Here is a 20,391-nt window from a genome sequence, read left to right as displayed (position 1 = left end):
TGTATTAACGCTGGGATCGAATCCTCCAGTTGGTGCGGTAGAATAACCCCTTCTTCTGTACATACACCTAACAATGTAAGGCCCCACATTTCTGTAGTATAGCATGGTAGACACATATATATATTGTATTGTACTAGTGGAGGCCATAGCTAGTGAGGTTGTTTGCAATTAAAACTGAAAGTGTACATTAACTCATGCTTTACATAACAGGATCTAACCTGTGTGGATGAGAAGCCCCCTAGGGCATTTCGTTGCTGGGAAAGCCATTTTACTACCGGAAGAGCAGACGCCACATCTCCATGAAGAGTGTAGGTTAGCAGAGCATACGCTGTCATTTCTACCTCTGCGGAGATCACTGAGTGGGTAAAGGAGACAGTTAAATTACTTTCTTGCATTGAGAGAGAGAAATTTTGAATATTCTATCGTCACCACCATTTAAAAGGGAAATTTTTACATAGTTTTAGACATAAACACTGTGGACAGGAGATTATACATAGAATGATTCATAAAACAATATAATGGGATTGTTTACTATTCACCAGCAGCCTAACGCTCTTGGCGAATGAAGGAAGTGCTATGCGCATAGCACTGACACAGGTGAGGAATCCCATTATAAAAGATGCTTTGCCTAGCTTAATAAATTGCTTAATGCTGCTGTCCGCATTGAGGTCTATGGAGACAGCAGTAAGATTGGTTTATGGGATTAAGTTCCGTTAATTGGGTGGTTAACCCTTTCTAAAACAGCAATAAAGTCGTGGAAGTATTTTGCTGGCATTTATGCCAGCATTTTGGTTCTTCATCACTTAATACATAGACCTCTAAGTTTGCACTATTTATTACCATGCCCTCTGGGTTTCAATCATTTACAAGGGTTGTTTTTCCATGGGAGTCCCTATTTAGATTTTTTTGGATCAGGTTAAAGCCTTTTTTAAGCTCTTTCAAATTTTGTCCAGTTTTGATCATGTTCTCTTCTGTGCTATACTACTGATTGTTAATATATATTTTTAATATTTTGAAGGGAGTCCTCTGTTTAGAAAAGGTATGATACTAATTATTGCGTATAAAGCAACATGTTATATTATTTCTTCTGCAGCAATATTTGAATGGTTTCCTTGTGTCCTTACTTATCCCTAAGGGTATCTAATTTCATAAGCATCAAAGCAAGGCTATGGTGGAAACAGATACACTGCAAACTTGGGAAAGGGTGTGGCAGCACAGTACACATTTGTATTTGCTTAAACACAACAATGATTTAGCACATAAAGTATTTTTATAAGTACTCATTTTTTTTAATTTTATTTTATTTTATCTTATTGGATTCACTACATTATAAATATAACTTAGGTTTTAATAAAGTACAAAAATCCCATTTTCTCTGACATCCATGGGAGACACTCTGTGGATGTCCCAAAGTTTTTCCCTAAGGGAAGGTATGCTCAGCAGGCACAGTGCGCAGCACCTTACGTCCAAAAATGGCATCTTTGGACACAAAAGTATTAAATCTGTAGAACTGTGTGAAGGTGTGCACAGAAGACCAGATGGTCGCCCCCCGGCATAGCTGCTCAGCAGCGGCCCTGTGTTGTGCCACTCGAAGGCACCCACTGATCTAGACAAGCTGTCCCGCTCCAATGTAAGCCTGGTGAATTACCAACATAATCAACCAGGGGCAATGGACTGTTTAGAGAATAAAGAACTAACAGGTCACCTGTCCTATGCAAGTTCTTGGTCCTGTCCACATATGTTTTAAGGGACCAGAAAACATCCAGAGCTCGAAGTGTGCACTCTTCCTCTTGAGACTTCTCTTGGTTCATAGACAGAATCACAATTTCCTGATTTAGGTGGAATCGTGGGACCACCTTAGGTTGAAATGAAGGCTTGGTCTATAAGGGCGAAGGTACTGCAGATACGCCCCTATGAGGCTGCTTTCCCCCAGCTATAAGCTGTTTTCCACTGCTCTGTCCTTATGAAAATTAAGGAATGGAGATCTACAAGACAATGCTCCCAGCTCCAAAACTCTCCTGGCAGAAGGGATAGACAACAGGACGTGAGGAATTTTAACTCCACTAAACCAGTTGGTTCAAAAGGAAGGTGCTGCAAGATAGTTGGCACCAAACTGAGTTCCCATGCAGCCACTGGAAAAGTGTAGAGACTTCACATGCATATCTCCCTAAAAGAAGGTTTGAACCTCAGGCAGAAGAGCCAGTTTGCTTTGAAAGAAAACCAAAAGGGCTGAAACTTGGACATTCAATGAACTGAGTTTTAACCCCCCTTCCAAACCATCCTGCAGCAACGGTCCAGCCTGAAAAAAGAGGTAGGCAACAACTTCACTTCACACCAGGAAATGTAAATCTGTGGTAATTACGGGCAGACACAGGCTTAAAACCCTCTGGACTTAAGATTCATGGCTTCAACAGCCACGCCGTTTAAGCCAGCCAAGGTAAATTCTCATGGTGGAAGGTGCCCACGCCGGACCTTTTGCCATGCTGAGGAAGTCTGTGTACCTAGAACCGTGAAAGCATGGCTAATGCCGGGAACAGGCGTGTAAAATCTAAGGCACACAGAACCGCTATGGCGTCCACTAGACACACTTGTGGATCCCTCGTCCTGGAGCAGGAATGCTTCACCTTGTGGCTCAACAGAGATACCTTCATGTTGACATGTGGCTGACTCCACCTTAAAACCAGCTTCTGGTAAATAGTAAATCTCTGGGTGAACAGACCATTCCCTGAGATGATTGGCCTGCCATGCTTGGGATGAAGACCACTGAATTGGCCTGCCACTACCTCCCCCCACTATAGATTATCCTTCAGTGGCAACAGAAGAAGCCATGCATGGCCCCTCTATAGGGTTACCCAACACAAACAATGCGGATTGCAGAGCAGCAATAAATAAAGCAAGCCAAAACATAATCTAGCCATAGCAGCCATGAAAAAAGCACCCGACTCCAACTGGCACTAAACAAGACTGTGGTTTGGAATGTAACCAATGGGCAGTGCCGGATTAAGGGAATGGAGGCTCCTGGGCTAAGGGGGCCTCCATTCCCCCGTGAGGGCCCCACCCCCCCCCCTGTGATCCGAGCTGCCCACCCCCCCCCCCCGGCACTTACCTCCTTCTCTGGCGCGCTGTACGCTCTTTACTGAGGAGATCTCGTGAGAGTGAGACTCACGAGAACTCCTCAGTAAGGAGAATACAGCTCGCAGGTGAAGGACCGCAGTGAAAGTGATCAGCAGCACTGATCGCGCCGGGGGCGCCCCCGCCCCCGACCAATCAATACTGCTGCTGAGCACTTTCAAGGGCCCCCTGGATGCCATAGGCCCCTGGGCTGTAGCCCAGTTAGCCCTATTTTTAATCCGGCCCTGCCAATGGGTTATACAAGGGGAGGAGCTTCAATTTCAGCGCTACATTTGTAAAGTGCCCAAGGCTCCAATGACCACTCTCTATAGCCACAATCTCCAGTGACTCCCATGGATGTCAGAGAAATTGAATTTAATTTACAGTAATTTACATCTTTAAGAACAGTTACTACTTACCTGACTGTGATAGTCCATCGCTGAAACCCAGGAAGGTGTCCTCTTCTGTTGCTAAGGACCCAGTTAAGCTCCAATGAGTGAAACCATCTAAAAGCAAGGAAAATAAATACACATTGGTAGAAAAGAGAGGATACATAATGAATATCAAATGAACTTGTGTACTAACATCACACATTCAACGGTACACAAAGTTCTGTTCCTGCTTTTCCTAATTGACTTCTTAATCTTGCTAGTATTTTTAATAAATAGCTAGGTTTTATGTATCTCATCCACACCCAGGCAAACCAGGATTAGGCACCTTGTGTTATTGCCATGCTGTTTAGTCTCCTGAGACCAACAGGAGCATACGTGCTACGCAGCAGTGTAAGAGCATACGTTGTTAGGGCTGTGGTATAAGGGTCCTCTGCTGAATACAAGTGCGACTCCAGATATATTTTGGCTTTTGACACAGCAACTGTTTCTTCCTGAGAAAACAACACAGCAATAAGAATCAATTCAAGTCAATCTAATAGGCATTTACTGCTAGTAATTCATTATCATTATTAACACATGACTGTATAAAAATGAAAGTAGAGATTTAGAAAATATTAAGCAATGTAAAGGTAATTATATTTTCTTATTATTTATTCTTCACTTACTTATTTTTATATCCCTTATGCTTTCTAGCCTTAGTTTCTGTAAAACTAACCATATATAACTTATAACCCCATCCCCTGCTACAACTGTGCCAGTTATATTCACAGCCACTGTGTTCAAACTTCACTGTATGCCCCTACTGCCTATACCTGATCATAAATGTGCGGTAGCATTTCACAAATGCCTTACTAGAACATCAGTGAACACTTACATTACAGGTTTTCTTCAATGTCTTCTATTTTAGCATTATTGGAGGGAAATATGTTTTGTAAGTGCATCATTTTTAAAAGACCTAAAAGTGGCCATTACCTCAGATGTGATTCCAGTCTCCAGGAAAGCAGCTGCAACATATGCAGTTAGAGCTATTTTTCCATGATTTCCTCCCTGTTACAAAAGAAATAAGAATAAGAATATAAGAATATAAGTATTGTATCTATACATATATGTATATACTGTATATACATGTTATTGCAAAAGCTTGTGAATGTAGAACATTTTTCAACATAAGTTTTTAGACTTTAAGATTGAGGCTAATATTTATTTAATTTTTTAACTTTAACTTTTTAACTATAAACTTCTCTGTGGAAGAGGGGATCTACTTTCTTTGCAGGACTGCAGATGGCTGAGATAAAGGCTTTCCAGACTCCATTACACGGTAGCACAACGGTGAGTCTCTTGTCCCAGGATAATTACCCCTTTATTAAAACAGCCCTAATTCCTTTTTTAATCTTATACCTCATAATAAGACCTTCAAATTTTACAATTACTACTGTTTCTATGCAAGTCATTACTAGGGTAGGTTAATCATTAAACCTATAATTGTTGCTTGACCATTCCAGCATGTAAGGGTGTTAAACTCCAATCACATTTATATCTTGTCATTATCAAAACTGGTTGCTTCAACTTCAGCTGTAAAGCACAAATTCATTTTTTAAATGCAAAAGTATTAAAAATAAAAATAAATGGCATTTAATGTAATAATAAGAAACAGTGTTGCTAATTGCTTTATGACATTAACATATATAAATAAGTATTAAACAGATTAATTGACTAACTGTATCCCCAATTTCTTATTGCTTGTCACATACATCGGAAAATCTGGGCTAGCTTTTAGGAATGTGAATTTAAGGAAAGCATACATGTGACATTAGGATGTTTTTTATTTAACCTGCATCTTTTGAGATATGAAAGAATGGGACTAGTTTAGAAAATCAAGACATGAGTTACTGAATTTCAGTTTATTTTATTTTTCCTTCCCAGACTCAGTTAGTACTGAGCTGGTGTATACAGAATTATAAACCTGAAAATAAGTGCAATAACTGATCATCATCATCATCATTATGTGCACCTGGATATCTTTGTTTAGAATTCGGCCCATAGCTGGAAAAGAGCCATCTTTCTTCTGATGTTGGATGATCCAATCTTTTGCTGCAGAGAGCTCTAAAGGATCAATGAAGATGAAACCACGCGACTGAGCAAATGATTTCAGCACAAAGGCTGTGAGCCTGACAGAAGGACATGAGTAAAATGAGCATACATACGTAGGTGACTTAGACTAAACTTGTGCCGATTCCCAAATTATTTCTTACCACATACTTCCAGATGAGTCTCTCTCTCCAAATGCACTATAGGACCCATCTTGTCTTTTGTATGTTAGCTGACGTTGATAACCTGTGGGAAGTCAAGAAAGGGTGACATCAGTGTTAAGTCTTATTCACAGCAGAACTTTACCATTCTCATACAAACTGGTATGTAGATGACAATTGGACACGGAGCGTTGTTTTAATAAATTGATAAAAAGACCATTTGCTCTGGGCTTACTATGACAAGGGACCTACCATTAGGATTCCTAATAATGGAACCCAGATAGCAGAAGTCAGAAAGAGCTATCTTGGAACCTTAGTGTCCATGGAATACAAGTAGATGCTTGATTTAAAGTGGAGGACCAATTATTTCAAATGCGTTGCTTGTGATATCATGGGGTAAATTCAATACAAAAATAGATGATTAGAATAGAAGAATATTAATATCAACCTTAAACTAATTGTCATAATTTACACTGCCTTAACATAAGCACATATCCTAAATCTGGACCTAAATTAAGCTTTAACCTTACTCCAAACATATGCCCATGCCCTATTTCAAGCCTAAAACATGACCAGAAACATAGCTGAAGTTCTAAAACTACCTATCTTGACCACAAACAATGTATAGCCTAAAGACCTATATTCCTGATTATAAAAAACTTGGGCAAGAGATTTTGGTTCTCTTGAAGATTTGGATGTGCTCTTCCTCTGTGAAACATAAAATGATTAAACTTCTGAAAGGAAAAAGTGGAGGAGTTACTTATAGCAACCAATCAGTGTCTAACTATCATTTATCTAGCACTTTTTAGAAAATAGGAGCTGAAACCAGATTGGTTGCTATGGGCAACACCTTCACTTTTACTTTTTAGAAGTTTTGTTAAATCTACAATATCTAAAATATTTTCAAACTACACTATTTCTAAGTCATACATGACATCTAAACTTCTTGCTCACTTTTGATATCGATGTTATCTACATTTTTTGACCTAACACATCTTTTTAGCACATATTGTAGAAATACCTAGCAATGAAACATTTCTGGAAACAGATATCTAAATGTATTTATGATTAGATGAGTTTTCTTGTTCCACTGAGCACAAAGTTTTGGCTCCTACCACTGATTAAAAAAACTTGGCCTCTCCTGTCAAAATGTCATAACTTTAAGACTATTGCAATGTGCTGGACTGCACCTGGCTCACCCACACATGTGCAATCATTAAACATGGTAAATAACTTTCTCCAGAAGAAGTGATCTGCCTACAATTTGTGTGATTGGATGAATTCCAAAAGATGTGGCAAGCTGGTTGTGTAGACCTGAGATTCTTATCTTCCATCTGAGTCTCCTACTGGATTTACAACTCACTCAGATACAATATCTTTTTAAAAATTTCTATGAGACATTTTGGTTAATGTGGTTCAGGCAACACCTATCATATATTAGTGTTTTGATGGAACCATGCAAAGGCATAACTATCACAGTAGCAAGGGATGCAGCTGCAATGTGGCCTGCAGCTGGGGGGCATCCCCTGTTTTAAAGCCCTATGTGTATATGTGGTTTTTTTCACCCTTAGGGGGTACATATGGTCCAGTACAAAATTTTGCAATAGGACCCAGACAGTCTATTTATGCCCTTGGAAACATGGTTTACAAACGCTAACTCAGAGTTTTTAAAGTACAACAATATAATCTGAAGTTTAGTTTTTTGTTTTACTGTGATTACTTTTCTGTTTTATGGCTGGTGGATTGTTTTCTAACTTTATTATTTAAAACATAGACTGTATTTTGTTTTCATGCTATGTGTGTACTAAAAGTGATTTTGAATATTCTCCTTTGTATGTACAACTGTGCCAATAACAGTTTTCAAATGAAACAAAAAAACAACAACTATCCTGAGCTTTAACAGAATGTTTAAATAGAAGATGTAAATATTGTGTTCTCATGGGAAATCTTGATACTCTAATTGCATGGGGAGGCGACAAATGTGATTTTTGCCCTTTGCACAACAATATCTTAAATTAACCCTGAGTGTACTTATTGCAGAAAATAACATAATCAAAGTAATATATGTGGTTTTGAAGTCAGTACCAGTGTGGATAAAGTCATTACATATCAAACCTATCATTTTACAGCAGATTACAAAACTTATTAGCCCACCTTGCAGCAGGTAGTCCACAGCCTCGCTCTCAACTTCATTACACAACTGCTTGGTTTTCTGGAGATACTTTAGCACAAATACATTTGGCGCAAAGTGGATCATATTCTGTTCCCCACATCCAAATGGAAGGCGAAGAAGGTTATCCAAATTACTCACAGTGGGACCCATCACATCTCCTACATGTAGAATTCGAGCACAATTAACAAAGTACAGTACACTTTCATTCCTTAAAACATGAAATTTCTTTACCCCAAACCATTATCCTAAACACTAGCAGGAAAACAAGAGAATACAATAAAATGTTTGCTTTATTGGACATGTATCATGTGATATATTTTATGATGCAAATACAAACTAGAGAACTAAACCTATTCCCTATTGTCTCAAACAAAAACATTCCATAACTGGTCAATAGTATAACAAGTGGTGTAAATATACTTCTATTATCATTAACAACGACTGGGCAGTTCACAGACAAAGCAAAACTGTTGAGAGTATAAAGTTACAGTACAAGTTACAGTGATCAATCGGATCCCTATTGTGATTAGGATTTAAGATGCATTCAACTTTTGGTAAACACAGAGTAGAGAAGAGCATCACAAGTGTTTGGTGATCCACCTGTACTCAGTTTTTAATCTCTTTTTTACATTTTAGGATATCTGCACATAATGGGCCTATTCATTAAGGGAAGTAAGGCAAAAATAAAATAAAAAAAGGAGCAAGCTTTCTCCTGGACAAAACCATGTTACAATGCAAGGAGTGTAAATTACTTTATTATTTTGTACATAAGTTAAACACTGGCTGTTTTTTCATGTAGCACACAAATACTTGATATCTTATTTGTACACTGAAATGTAAAGTTGATCTAGGACATGCCTTACCCCAACTATAAATCTGACATCACATTTTAAATTTACCTCCTCCTCCAATGTAACATGGTTTTGCACAAGTGCAAAGTTACTCCTTTTTGTGCTTTACTTTCCTCAATAAATCAAGCCCAGTATTTACAAATATAGACTAGACAGTTACACTATATTATATTAAAATGTTATACTAATTTGAGGACAATTTACCATGGCACATTTGAGCTTAATGGCCCTTGATCTGTTTCTTGCAACAGGTATCTCTTATACATTGCTGTATCCTGTTACACAAAATAGAAGAGCACAAAGAGCTGCTAACACCCAACTAGAGTAAAAGTCTATCCGTGCCACCATAAAGACTAAGCACCTACTGATTTTACATTATATTTATACTTAAAATAACTTTTGCATGGCCAGCAGAGAATCCTTCAATATTCTTCTTTCTTCAAAATAACATGCAGCCAACATGTTCTCTCTTGAAATAGCAATGAGCCCTTTCAGTTGTCTTCTCCAACATTCTTTGTCACATTACACATATCAAAATCACCTGACAATCTGCCATTCACCACCTTGCAAATAATCCCCTTCATCTTTTGTCAAACATGTATATTACTACATTTCATTCTATTATTGATATCTGGAGCCAAACTAAACAGCCTGCCTGCCTTCTTTCTTAACAATCCATTAACCATTTCATCAACATGTTTCTATTCTCCCTTCACCCCAAACCTAATTCTCACTTTTCAACCCTCTTGCTTTTTAACCCCCTCCAACCATTTCAAATGCTAACTCTGTTGAAACTTACCCATCTAAGCTGCAACTCTTCTATGTCTGGTTACACTAACATTTACCCAAGCTTGTGTTTAAGTTTATCAGCAAGACACATAGACCTCACTTTTGAGCAAAACAAAAAATGAATGCAACTTGAAACAGAGAATTACCCCAGAATTATCAAAAATATTACTATTCTGGCATAAATGCAGTCAATTAAAATAGGAATATTGACCTATAATAGAAGCCGTGGCTCTCTCGGACCCTGGGATGACATTGTGTGGCACCCCGAGGGTGAAAGCCTCATTGTGGTTCTCATCTGTCTCTTCCTTCCTCCAGATTTTAAACTCCCCCATGGAACCCCAGCCAGTCGAAAAGCCGATGAACTTCACGTCTGGCTGCTTAGCCGCTGCCCACTCCACGATAATAGAGTCATTGGAGCCTTTGGTGCCGTGTCCTACCTGGGGAAGGTGGAGACAGAGAAGAAAGGGAGGTGGGTGGTCTTCACCCTTACAATTTGTCTACCAGTTCAACATGTAGTTTAATTTTGTTAGATAAACGAATAAAATATATTGTTGAATTTATAACACAGGCAAAAATAAAGATAAACAAAACACAAACAGCTGATTTCACTTATATGAACAACTCCTCCATAATCTGGTCACAAGAATGCACTTAACACAAAGCATTAAAAGTAAATATCCTTATAGCCAAGTTCTCTGAGGTTTGAATTTGGAAATACTAGATATAGCTACCTGGATGAGGCCATTTTTCCAACTAATCCAGAATGCCCGAAATTCATCCCAGGACAAGACTGCAGCAGTGTTTGCACTAGAGATGGGCTCTCCCATCTTGCTGGTCGTTATCCATGTTCTAGAATTCTGCTGACCACCAATAACAATTTCTATCATTTCAGCCATGTCATGGGGTCCTGAAGACAGCGCCACATGGGCGTCATTGTGTGCTTTCACAGTCAAGTCAAAGTGAGTCATCCGCTGTGGCTTCTGTACGTACTGATACTCAAACTTGTTGGGAGTAGAAATCTGAATTTTCTCTAGGCCAAAAAAGACACTGCATAAATTCACAAAGACATTACATATTGAAGGATGATGAGTAATAGGCAGTTCCAAGCATTATGAAAATTGTGAGCTAGACGTGAGAGGACAGATTACTGTTCATAAGCATTACATGGTAGTGATATGTGGGTAAATGGCAGGAGTATTGCTTTGAGTTGCTTTAATATGAGGGTAAAGTAAATTAAGAACCTGTTATGTTAGTTACAATACTGAGTATTTGACCCCAGATTTTTTTGATGGTTTTCTAAAGTTGTGTTTGGAATGGTTGCAGCTAAAACCTACTGGAGAGATTCATGCAGAGACAACATTTCAATGGATATCATTTTGTATATAAATCATGCAGCAGAGCCTTATTGTTAAGGCTTATATAAAGTCCATTTTAGACTGGTATAAAAAGGGCCATGGATGAAATTTGGATATACAAAATATTTTGAGCCCATATTCATGCCTCTGGTTCACTTTCAACTGGTAGATAGCCACAGTAGCATGGGGCTGGCATACAGCCTGCAGGCCTTCATTCTTGAATAGCAGTCAATGGAGCCAAATACAGTGCTACCTGCTTTGAGTGATGAAATGCAGCAGCCAATTGAGTTCATAAACTTTAGGCTTTGTGTTTTTTTAATAAATGCATATGATTTTGCACACAACATGAGGTGTATTCATCAAATGTTTTCTTTTCCTTTGATTAGCTGACCAATTAGCACAGCTGTAGTGTGTTCCTAAATTAGCCTGACTACATCTTAACTTCAGTCTATGGGGTGAGACGTGTGTGATTTCTACACTAAGTGGGATTTTCTCACAAAGTGGACGAAAATGCACAGACAACACAGCAACTAACCCTCATCCTTCTCTTCTCTTTTAATCTCCAGGTATGTCCATCCATACTACTGCTATTCTGTGTAATTCATCCCTGCAACTGTGTTTAAAAGTATGTCCATCCATACTACTGCTATTCTGTGTAATTCATCCCTGCAATCTGTGTTTAAAAGTATGTTATAGGAAATTGTTATCTGTTTAAACTTAGGTTGGCCCAGTCTGTTATTGCTGCCTAATTTATGATAGGTATCTGGCCTCCTCTATCCTATTCCACAAATGTTTTCTTTTCCATTGATTAGCTGACCAATTAGCACATCTGTAGTGTATTCCTAAATTAGCCTGACTATATCTTAGCTTCAGTCTATGGGGAGACGTATGTGGGGTAGCCGTGTGTGATTTCTACACTGAGTGGGATTTTCTCACAAAGTGGACGAAAATACACAGTTGCACAAACATTGGATTACTCCCAGGAATAAGCTATATCTGCAAAGTCTATTTCTGCAATACAGAACACTGCAAAGAGGTAATTCTTTAAAAACCCCTTGCTTTTTGCTTTACTCTCATCACAATGTTTAACAAATTGCTCTTCTTGGTCTCCTTTCATGGCATTATTTTTAAGACTGTGTCATCTTTCACCCCTCCACCAACAGAAACATTTGTCCACATTGCACCTTCATTACTCCACTCACCTCTAGTTAACACCCATGAACTGTTGTCCTATTTATTATCTCTAACAAGTAAAGCCTCCACCTGTCGCCAGAAAATAAAAGGTCACACATCTTACAATCCCCTTACCTATCTTTCTCTCTCTCTTTGCTTCTATTAGCCAGTGATATATCACCTAATCCTGGTCCCCCACACTCCTCACACACACATACTTCAGAACACTACCGCTCTATAGCAAACCTCAAACACATTACCTGCCTCCCCTCTCTTCCAAATTCCTTTAAATGTGCCCTTTGGAATGCACGCTCTGTTTGTAACAAACTTACCTCCATTCATGATCTCTTCCTCTCAAAAAAACTCAACCTTCTGGCAATAACTGAAACATGGCTCATGCAATTAGACACTGCCTCACCTGCAGCCCTTTCACATGGTGGCCTCCAACTCACCTACACCTCCAGATCTGAAGGCAGACAAGGAGGTAGGGTTGGACTACTTCTCTCCTCACAGTGCACGTTCACAGTTCTACCAAATGTCCCATCACTCACGTTCACATCTTTTGAAGTACATGCTATTCACATTTTTAATCCATTCTCTCTACGTGTTGCGGTTATCTATCGTACCCCTGGAGCACACCAACAATTTATTGAGGATTTCTCTGCATGGCTCCCTCACTTCTTATCTTCAGACATCCTCACCCTCATCCTGGGTGATTTCAACATTCCCATTGATAACCCACCTTCAAAAGCTGCTTCCAAACTACTCTCTCTAACCTCTTCATTTGACCTCTCGCAGTGGATTGAATCATCTACTCATCAGGATGGCCATTGCCTTGATCTTGTTTTTTCTAGACTATGCTCACTTTCTAACTTTCTTAACACACCCTTCCCCCTCTTGGATCATCACCTTATCAGCTACACGCTCACCCCCACTCCTCTAACCTGTCTACTGTCTAACTCTACCAAGCCTCCTCATACACGCAGAAATCTTAATTCTATTAATAATCAACAATTTTCCATCTCTCTCCAACACCTTCTCTCTCCTATCTCTACATTCTCCTCCCTGAGATGGCAGTACCTCATTTTCACCAAACCTTAGCTACAGCCATTGATCAAGTGGCTCCAGCGACACTACATACTACACATCGACTTCGATGTCAGCCGTGGCACACTAAAGCAACATGAAATCTTCAAAAACTTTCCCGTAAAGCAGAATGTCACTGGCGTAAAACTCGCATCTCTAATGACTTCACATATACTTCTATCTACCGCTCCTATCGAAATGCTCTGGACACTGCAAAACAAACATACTTCCAATCTCTTATCTATGCTCAGGCTTCTAACCCAAATGCCTTTTTAAGACATTTAAATCTCTTCTCAATCCTCTCACCCCAAACCCTCCATCTACTATCAGTGCCCAGGATCTTGCTTCCTATTTCAAGGACAAGATTGATAAGATCAGACTAGAATTGGTATCCTCTTCCTCGACAAGCAATTGGCTCAGTTCCTTCCCACCAACCTCTGACACCCTCTCTTCATTTGACCCCAGAAATGAAGAGGAAATCTCTACTCTCTTCTTATCCTCCTACTCTACCAACTGTCCTCTTGATCCTATTCCCTCGCAAATTGGTAGATCCCTGTCTCCTGTGCTCATCTCACCTCTAACTAAAATCTGTAATCTCTTGCTCTCTACTGGCATCTTTCCGTCACTATACAAGCATGCAGTGATTACTCCTATTCTAAAAAAACAAAATTCCGATCCAAACTCTCTCTCAAATTACAGTCCCATCTCTCAGTTGCCGTGCCCCTGCAAGCGTCTAGAGAGACTTGCCTACACTCTCCTCACAAGCTCCCTTTCCGCAAAACAAGTTGTTGGATCCTCTTCAGTCTGGCTTTCGTTCTCAACACTCCACAGAGACTGCGTTGACTAAGGTTGTCAATGATCTGATCACTGCTAAAACTAAACGCCATTACTCCCTCCTAATTCTCCTGGATCTCTCGGCTGCATTTGACACCGTTGACCACTCTCTTCTCATACAAACGCTGCAATCACTAGGGCTTCAAGACACTGTTCTATCCTAGTTCTCATCCTGCCTTTCTAATCGCTCTTTCACTGTTAAATTCTCTGGGGTCTACCTCTGCTCCGCTTCCTTTATCAGCTGGAGTATTGCAAGGCTCAGTGCTAGGTCCTCTGCTGTTCTCTATCTATACCGCTTCTCTTAGAAATCTAATAAGTTCCTTTGGATTTTAGTATCATCTCTATGCGGATGAAACCCAAATTTATCTATCCTCTCCTGATCTCTCGACATCTGTGTTGTCCCGTGTAACTGACTGTCTTTCTGCGATTTCATCTTGGATGTCCTCTCGCCCACTCAAACTTAATCTTTCTAAAACAGAGTTAATAATATTCCCACCCACTAAAAAGAGCATACCTGACATTTCTAGTTCTGTTGATAACATGACCATAAATCCCACCCCACAAGCTCGCTGCCTAGGTGTAATCCTTGACTCACACCTATCCTTTGTTCCCCACATTGACTCTATATCTAAATCATGTTACATACATCTAAAAAACATTTACAGAATTCGCACATATCTCACACGATACACTGTAAAAACCTTAATTCATGCACTTATCATCTCCCGCATTGACTATTGCAATTCCCTCCTTACTGGCCTTCCCAAAAACAGACTCAAACCCCTACAATCTATTTTGCATGCTGCGGCAAGATTGATTTTCCTCGCAAATCGTTATTCCTCTGTTGAATCACTCTGTATGTCTCTACACTGGTTGCCTGTTTTCTACCGAATCCAATATAAAATACTCTTACTAACCTACAAGGCCATCAACAAAGCTGCACCAACATATATCTCCTCTCTTGTCTCAAAATATCTCCTAACTCGGCAACTCCGTTCTGCACAAGATCTGCGTCTCTCATCCACACTCATTACATCCTCCCATTCCCGATTACAGGACTTTTTCCGGGCTGCACCCACTCTATGGAATTCTCTCCATCGCACAATAAGACTCTCCTCTAGTCTACAAGCTTTCAAGCCTTCTCTGAAAACCCACCTCTTCAGACTTATAATATTCCTCAACCACCCTCTTAACCTCACTACATTACCCTATTACCACCTGTTATACAACTACCCCTTGACCAACATTGTTGTGTGACAGGATCATTTAGCTTATGAGTCACTTATACCCTTGCAGTCTGGCTGGGCCGACTGCAAATGTAGACTTAACCTCATGTGTCAAACTCCCATTGTCCAATAGATTTTAAGCTTGCGAGCAGGGCCTTCTCACCTCTTTGTCTGTTTTACCCAGTTTGTTTATTAATTTACTATGTTTGTCCCCAATTGTAAAGCGCTACGGAATATGTTGGCGCTATATAAATAAATGATGATGATGATGATGTATTCCACTATTTATTTCCTCCTGTTTCACAAAAGAGCTGCAAAAATGTTTCTGACAAACTGATAGATAAACAAAAACTAGACAGTCGTAGCTCTACTTACTACTGGCAGTCACCTCCTCCCTCACCCAGGCACCCACAAAGGTTTATTTTTTTATATATTTTTTTAATAATCATTTATCCCAATTTGCTCTGTTTTTCCATTTAGCCCAAAACAGAAATTGTGATATACACTATATGGACAAAGTATTTGGACACTTGACCATTATACCAACAGGGCCTGTAATGACATTATATTCAAATACATATACTTTAATATGGAGTTGGTCCCCCTTTTGCAGCGATAACAGCTTCCACTCTTCTTGGAAAGCTTTCCACAAGATGTTGGAGTGTTTATGTGGGAATTTGTGCCCATTCATTCTGTAGTGCATTTATGAGGTCAGGCACCGATGTTGGACCTTCGGTCTGACTCGCAATCTCCATTCCAGTTCATCCCAAAGGTGTTCGACGGGGTTGAGGTCAGGGCTCTGTGCGGGCCATTCAGGTTCATCCACACCAAAGTCATCAAACCATGTCTTTGTAGTCCACAGTCATGGGAAAAGGGCCTTCCCCAAACTGTTGCCACAAAGTTGGAAGCATAGCACTGTCCAAAATGACTTGGTATGCTGAAGCATTAAAATTGTCCTTCACTTGAGATAAGGGGCCTAGCCCAAACCCTGAAAAACAGCCCCCATACCATTAACCCTTTTACAACAAATTTCACAGTTGGCATAATGCAGTCAGACAGGAAACGTTCTCCTGGTATCCACCAAACCCAGACTCGCCCATCTGACTATCAAACAGAAAAGAATGATTCATCACCCCACAGAACACATTTCCACTGCTCCACAGTGTCGGTGTGCTTTACACCACTCCATCCGACACTTGGCGTTGGTCTTGGTGATGTGAGGCTTGTATGCAGCTGCTCGGCCATGAAAACCCATTCCATTAAGCTCACACCGCACAGTTTGTGTGCTTACATTAATTCCAATGGAAGTTCAAAACTCTTCAGCTATGAAATCAGCAGGGGATTTATACGCACCATGCACCTTAGCAGTCATTGAAAACACTCTGTGATTTTACGTGGTCTTCCACTTCATGACCGAGTTGCTGTTGTTCCTAAACGCTTCCACTTTCTAATAATATCACTTACAGTTGACCGTGGAATATCCAGCAGGGATGAAATTTAACAAATCATCTTATTGCATCCTATCACAGTACTACGCTTGAAGTCCCTGAGCTCTTTAGAATGACCCATTTTGTATCACAAATTGATTGAAACACCTCAGTTCAATAATTAACAGGTGTGGCCAAATACTTTTGTCCATATAGTGTTTATTACTGGTTACATATTGGCTTTTGTTTCCCATTCCTTTTGGTTATTAGAATATCATATCCAGTGACCTGTCTGGGTCTAAACTTGACCTATTCCCTTTGTCCATTTCCCAGCATGAATACATTGACAGATGTAACCCCTGGGGATGCTGCAGTTGGACTTGAGCACCCAGGGGCTAATAATCACAATTGCATCAGTAAAAAAAGAGATGGCTATAGCTATTTATCAGTCCAGGAAGAAAAACTACATTTCCCACAATGCTATTGTGGAGAGGGGGCTGAGCCTAAGAAGACTGAGAAACCAGGGGGCGGAGAGAGAGGGAGAGAGAGGAGCATCCTGGGAGAGACTGAGCTGTGTGACCAGTCCAGATAGGTGACCCTAGGCAGAGGGGCACTGAATTGGTGGTCTGAGGAGAGAGAGCAGACAGTCTGCAGAGATATCAGAGCTCAGTGCCTGAACAGAACCTGCTGGAAGTCACAGTGTGAAGCTGTAGGAGGAGGTTTGCATGCACCTCTGAAGAAGGACATCTTACAAGTCAGCCATTTTGGAATCAAAGTTCAGACCTGTGACACACACTGGTGCAGATAAGTAACTGGTTATTTTTACCTATCTGTTATTATTCAAGTGGGGTTTGGACTATATCTGGCCACAAGGGCTGAAGAGTTAGGGAGAGATGGGTGGGCAGGTAAATGTGCACCAAGTGTTTGTCTAATCAGCATTTGTGGAACTACAAGTCCCAGAATACAAATAGGAAATGATTTTACAGTTGTTGCTACAGGAGGGTTTGCATACTGTGACTGCTGTACCTCACTGCAAGTGATTTAAAGACCTTTAAAATCTGCAAACTGGACACATGATGTTTCCATGCCATGCTGCATCCACACAGAAGGGCCCCAACTTGCAGTGCACTGTTCCATTTGTGTGGCATGTTTGAATACTGCTGATGTGTGTGTGTGTGTGTGTGTGTGTTTGGCAGTACTTTGTAGAGCTATAAGGAAAATATATATACATTCACCCTGCAAGATATTCCCAGTATCAGGAGCAAGTAAGGTATCTGTTATATTTTTGTATAAGGCTGTGACAGTTAATGTTCATATTGTATGCTGTTAATGTTATTGATTTATTGTGAGTTACTGTGTTAACTTGGTGTTCATAGTAAGAAGTGGTGCTGCACTTTCATCCACACTGTCTTATTACTGTATTGTATTGTTTGCACTATTATTTCAAATTATACCAAAGTATATTTTTCTATAAAATTACAAAGCTGCATTTAGGGTTTCCATTTCAATAAATGTGCCTAGATGGCTTTTGCAGCACACAGTTTGTCACAGAGTGTTAATACTGGGCAGGGGGTTTCCCGAATCTCCCCCTGGTGTATCTTTTGAACACCCCCCAGAAGAGAAAGCAGCGATTCGGATGGAGGCACTGAAAATCAAGTACTGAGGTGAGAAGCATCTGCATTGTTCAATATATATACACCCTCACAATGCATAATACAGAAGGGGGTGTTACACAGACATTATAAGTTATTTGATTGTATGGAAACTTTTAAATATAATATTTAATGTTACATTATGTGTATACAGATATAATCAACATGTATTTTATGCTTAGTGGCCGTTCAGGACCATATGTTGTAGCCATTTTATATGTTTGACTTACCATTTGGGCATAAGAAGACACTGTATGTGTATTCTCGGGGTAAACCCTCTGGCTGAAATAGAACAGAGAAAAATTTCTTCATAAATGTGCAAAAAAAAAATGAAGTTATGCTTAAAACATCATTGAAGTTTAATTTAAAATTAAAATGTTTAAGAAAGAAATATTGCAATGTCTGCTGTTCATTCCCTCGTTTATGAGGGGTGGCACTATGGACACTTGGCTTGTCATTATATTAATGTATTAATTCTGTACACAAACATTTACAATTTCCTTATTATTAATATCAGCATTTTTTCTGAATCATATCCATGTAGTATAATTTTAAAGAAAGGATGCTATATGAGCTTAGACCATAGAGGGGAAGAGGTGGGTTGGCAGAGAATAAAGGTCTAGGGTAACAAAAATTAAAAACTGCACATGGGCAAGTTGCACATGTACCTGTGTGGTCATTTGCATGCGTTCCTAGCATAGTGTTTTCATTAGTAATGACTATTTTTGCAGAATTTTGCTCACCTCGACCATCACACTTCTACGGACAAAATCAATCCCAACTGGTGACTTCCTCTCCCCATACACATCTTCTGTATACTTGCTGTTCTTCAAACTGCTGCTCCCCTCTCCAAGGCAGTTCATCCCTCCATGTGCCAGACCTCTAGCTGGGGAATAAACACCCATAAATCAAATACAATAGTGTATGTAGGAGACCGAAACCAAACCCTGTACTGAGGACACAAGCCCACATACCCAGGCTGGTTCCTTAGAATCCACCGCCACAGGTCCAGTCTGACCTTGACTTAGTGAACCAGGAACAGAATCCACCTCACTTGCAACAGAGGATGGGGGATTTAAAAAAGGACCACCCATTGAGACAGCACCAATTGGGAGAGTTCAGCAACCGTATTGGAAAGAGACCGAGCCCAGGTGGGTTCCACAGAGTCAGAATCAAACCTGCTGGTGCATATGACATGCAATCTTTGGACTGACATGCTGACTGTCCGGACTGTAACTTAACATTACAGGAGGTACAGGTGAACTTCATCATAGAAGTTACCCCAGCCTTAATCCACATGGATTCTCACCTTTCTGACATGTTAATAGATAAAACCCACAGATAAAACAGTCATAATAAACAGTGAAAAACACATTATATAAGACAAGCAGCACACAAATCAAGTACAGAAAGTGAACCTAGTAACCACCACAGTCCAAAGGACAATACCCTGGGAAAATATCATCCACCACACATTACTTTACAGGACACAAGACAGAAAATAGGAGAAACTGGAGCTGTAAAATGGCTGCCTTTTCTGGTGTCTCCACACAAAAGAGTGAGAGACCACCTAGGAGGAAGTATATGAGAGGAAAAACAGCTCTCCTCAATGACCAGCACTGGATTGGCAGGTGTCCAGTAGGACAACACCCTCCACCAATCCAGTTTTTGTTTTTTAATTAAAATAACCCACTGGCTGCACCTAGTAAGAGGCAGTCTAACTTAGGGGACACACTGCGATTTATGCTACCCCCTCTCTCAGCACTGTGCTAGGAGAGGGGGGGTCTGTCTAAATAATTCTTATAGATAATTAAGAGAATGCAGTCTGTATGCTATGGTTTGTTTTTGTGTTTTAGGTGATTTAGCTAAGAGGTTATGTATGTCAATTTGTATCTTAAAATGTTGGCCAAGTATAAACTGAAGAAAAATTGCATCATATTTACGAAAGTCTTAATATGGGTTGGGTATGCTTTACCGTTGTCCACTACACCGACATGGAGAAGGCCTACCAAGAAAATCCGAAATTTTGAAAAACCGATTGAAAAAGAAACAAACTTACCTTCAACCTGACGC

General features: G+C 39.9%; 1 protein-coding gene across 2 annotated transcripts in view; it reads right to left on the bottom strand.

The window, feature by feature from the left end:
• Window positions 1-20,391, bottom strand: part of CPAMD8 (C3 and PZP like alpha-2-macroglobulin domain containing 8) — a 135,466-nt gene that overhangs the window by 40,789 nt on the left and 74,286 nt on the right. For both annotated transcript variants that reach the window (XM_075207118.1, XM_075207108.1), the window contains exons 22-32: window positions 19,062-19,204; window positions 18,549-18,600; window positions 10,297-10,595; window positions 9,777-10,002; window positions 7,907-8,083; window positions 5,756-5,837; window positions 5,515-5,671; window positions 4,476-4,550; window positions 3,829-3,994; window positions 3,531-3,617; window positions 219-355 (exon numbers count right to left, since the gene is read on the bottom strand). In XM_075207118.1, coding sequence (XP_075063219.1) covers window positions 219-355; window positions 3,531-3,617; window positions 3,829-3,994; window positions 4,476-4,550; window positions 5,515-5,671; window positions 5,756-5,837; window positions 7,907-8,083; window positions 9,777-10,002; window positions 10,297-10,595; window positions 18,549-18,600; window positions 19,062-19,204 — 1,601 coding nt within the window. The remainder of the gene's footprint in view (window positions 1-218; window positions 356-3,530; window positions 3,618-3,828; window positions 3,995-4,475; window positions 4,551-5,514; window positions 5,672-5,755; window positions 5,838-7,906; window positions 8,084-9,776; window positions 10,003-10,296; window positions 10,596-18,548; window positions 18,601-19,061; window positions 19,205-20,391) is intronic.

The sequence above is a fragment of the Mixophyes fleayi genome, chromosome 1 (genome assembly GCF_038048845.1).
Source record: "Mixophyes fleayi isolate aMixFle1 chromosome 1, aMixFle1.hap1, whole genome shotgun sequence".
Classification (NCBI taxonomy): Eukaryota; Metazoa; Chordata; class Amphibia; order Anura; family Limnodynastidae; genus Mixophyes; species Mixophyes fleayi.
The sequence above is the reverse complement of the archived record's forward strand: the minus strand, read 5'-3'. Positions and strand labels throughout refer to the sequence as shown.